The sequence below is a fragment of the Monopterus albus genome, unplaced genomic scaffold (assembly GCF_001952655.1).
Source record: "Monopterus albus unplaced genomic scaffold, M_albus_1.0 scaffold13.1, whole genome shotgun sequence".
Taxonomy (NCBI): domain Eukaryota; kingdom Metazoa; phylum Chordata; class Actinopteri; order Synbranchiformes; family Synbranchidae; genus Monopterus; species Monopterus albus.
In genome coordinates, this window is record NW_018127893.1 from 1,571,576 (window position 1) to 1,573,514 (window position 1,939).

General features: G+C 37.3%; 1 protein-coding gene across 2 annotated transcripts in view; it reads left to right on the plus strand.

Moving 5' to 3' along the window:
* tdrd9 (tudor domain containing 9) overlaps nucleotides 1-1,939 on the plus strand; it is a 16,527-nt gene that overhangs the window by 8,213 nt on the left and 6,375 nt on the right. For both annotated transcript variants that reach the window (XM_020591086.1, XM_020591087.1), the window contains 5 exons: nucleotides 137-200; nucleotides 685-748; nucleotides 855-899; nucleotides 1,217-1,270; nucleotides 1,658-1,768. In XM_020591086.1, coding sequence (XP_020446742.1) covers nucleotides 137-200; nucleotides 685-748; nucleotides 855-899; nucleotides 1,217-1,270; nucleotides 1,658-1,768 — 338 coding nt within the window. The remainder of the gene's footprint in view (nucleotides 1-136; nucleotides 201-684; nucleotides 749-854; nucleotides 900-1,216; nucleotides 1,271-1,657; nucleotides 1,769-1,939) is intronic.

Genomic DNA, 1,939 nt, shown 5'->3' on the forward strand with positions numbered 1-1,939 from the left:
AACATTAAACTATTCGAATGGGCACTCAGTTACTGCTTTTGTAGTTGTAGAATCATAGCTTGGTCAACAAATCATAACTGCACTCTTGGAATGTGTTTGTTTTTATACGGCATGTTTTTGTTTGTTATATCCTCAGCTGCCTCACACTCTTTGAAGAGTTTCTTTGCAATACCGTTAATGCAACAGCTTGCTGGGTACAGGTGAGTCACATCCAGAGCTGCACTGATTCACAGACTGCCAGGCTGTCAGTACAAATATTTCTTGTATATCTCTGAGTAGCACAAGATATTTGGGACATTGTTGTCATATAACTGAATGGAATGCAGGCCCCTCTATTGACTCAACTCTATATTCTTATTCTTTTTGCTAATGAGATACCTTGCAGTTGAAAACAGATCCACAGTGCAAACATGGTCTGTTCCTCTGTAGACATAAAAACAAAATAATGACATATCTAAAAGGATAAACAGAGTGTGGTCTCTGTGAAAGCATGTCAGGTTACCCATGCATGATCCTGGTTTTACCCATAAGGTACTTGTATGTTTATTTGCATGTCCGTGTACATGCCTGCAAGACTCATGTTGCAAACTCTCTGTTTTCATCAGACTTCTTGAAGGCCAAGATATTGATTTTGTGTATGTTTTTTATTTTCTTTTTGCACTGAATAGTATTTTGTAATTCCAGGAGCAAAATGGCCTTTGCCCGTGGCACACCAAGTGATTCCATAGCTATTGTCAATGCCTTCAAGGTAACTTGTCTGATGCCAATTCGACAGAAAGTTGGAGGCTTTGGTGGATTTAGATATTTACCCAGTGGCTAGTTTTAAAGCCATCCCTATTGTCTCTCACTATTAGGCATGGGACGCATCAAAAAAGAGCGGGCAACTGAGACACCCAAAGGTAAACACAACAGCCAAACATGGACTCAGTGGAAAAAAGAAACACAAAAAAATATACAATGTTTTTTTTTTAGGTTTAAAATAAGTATAGTCATTTTTTTGTAATAGGGAGCCATCTTTTGAAACTCAACTTATTTTTCTTAAATTATTTTGAAGTCAACATAATTGCTCGATGGGGAACATATTGCACAACGCTCCATATGTTAACATTTAAATTGTACATTTTGTTATGAGCATTATAAATAAGGGGAGCAATATACTGTGGGTTTTTTTGTTTGCTTTTTAAGAATAACATTTCTTTACCATTGCTGCTCTTAGGACGAGACGAACTGGGGAAAAGAGAACTTCATTCAGATCAAAAGGATCAAGGAGGTACACAGTGTAGAGAGAGAGCTGGGTCACATGACTCCACAGAGACAACTAGGGTGTCTTATCAGCCATCGTAGCCATCATAGTGTAGCAGTGACAAGCAATGCTGTCATTTTTCAGTAGCAGTAATGCACCCAACATCTTTTTCTTTTTTTTTTTTATTGGCACAAATGGTGTTTATGAGCAATAATGTATTTAAAAAGATTTTTGTAATTAGATTAGGAAGTACATGACAGAATTTAAAGTTGGTCTTTAATTTTCATGGCAGATTTAGCTTGTTGATTATATCCTCGACTTTTCTCATGTGTTAGCAAAAATGTCAGTGTTCACTCTTACTGAGTTCATGCTATTGAATTATTAATGAATTTGTTTATAAAATATTATGTCCAGGTTTCAGAGCTGTATGAGGACCTGAAGAAGCGTGTGTCCCAGTTCAACATGCATGTGTCACTGAATGCTCAGCCCTTGGGGAGTGAACACAGACAGAAGTTCATTCTTCAGGTTGGAGTTAGTGATAGAGTTCATGGAATGTACAAACTATAAATGGTCTCCCAGGTTCAAGTGTAGTGAAATGATGCACACCTCAGATCCATTCTTGGAGGGAATAATTTTTCGTGTGTGTGTGTGTGTATATATGTGTGTGTGTGTGTATATATGTGTGTGTGTGTGTGT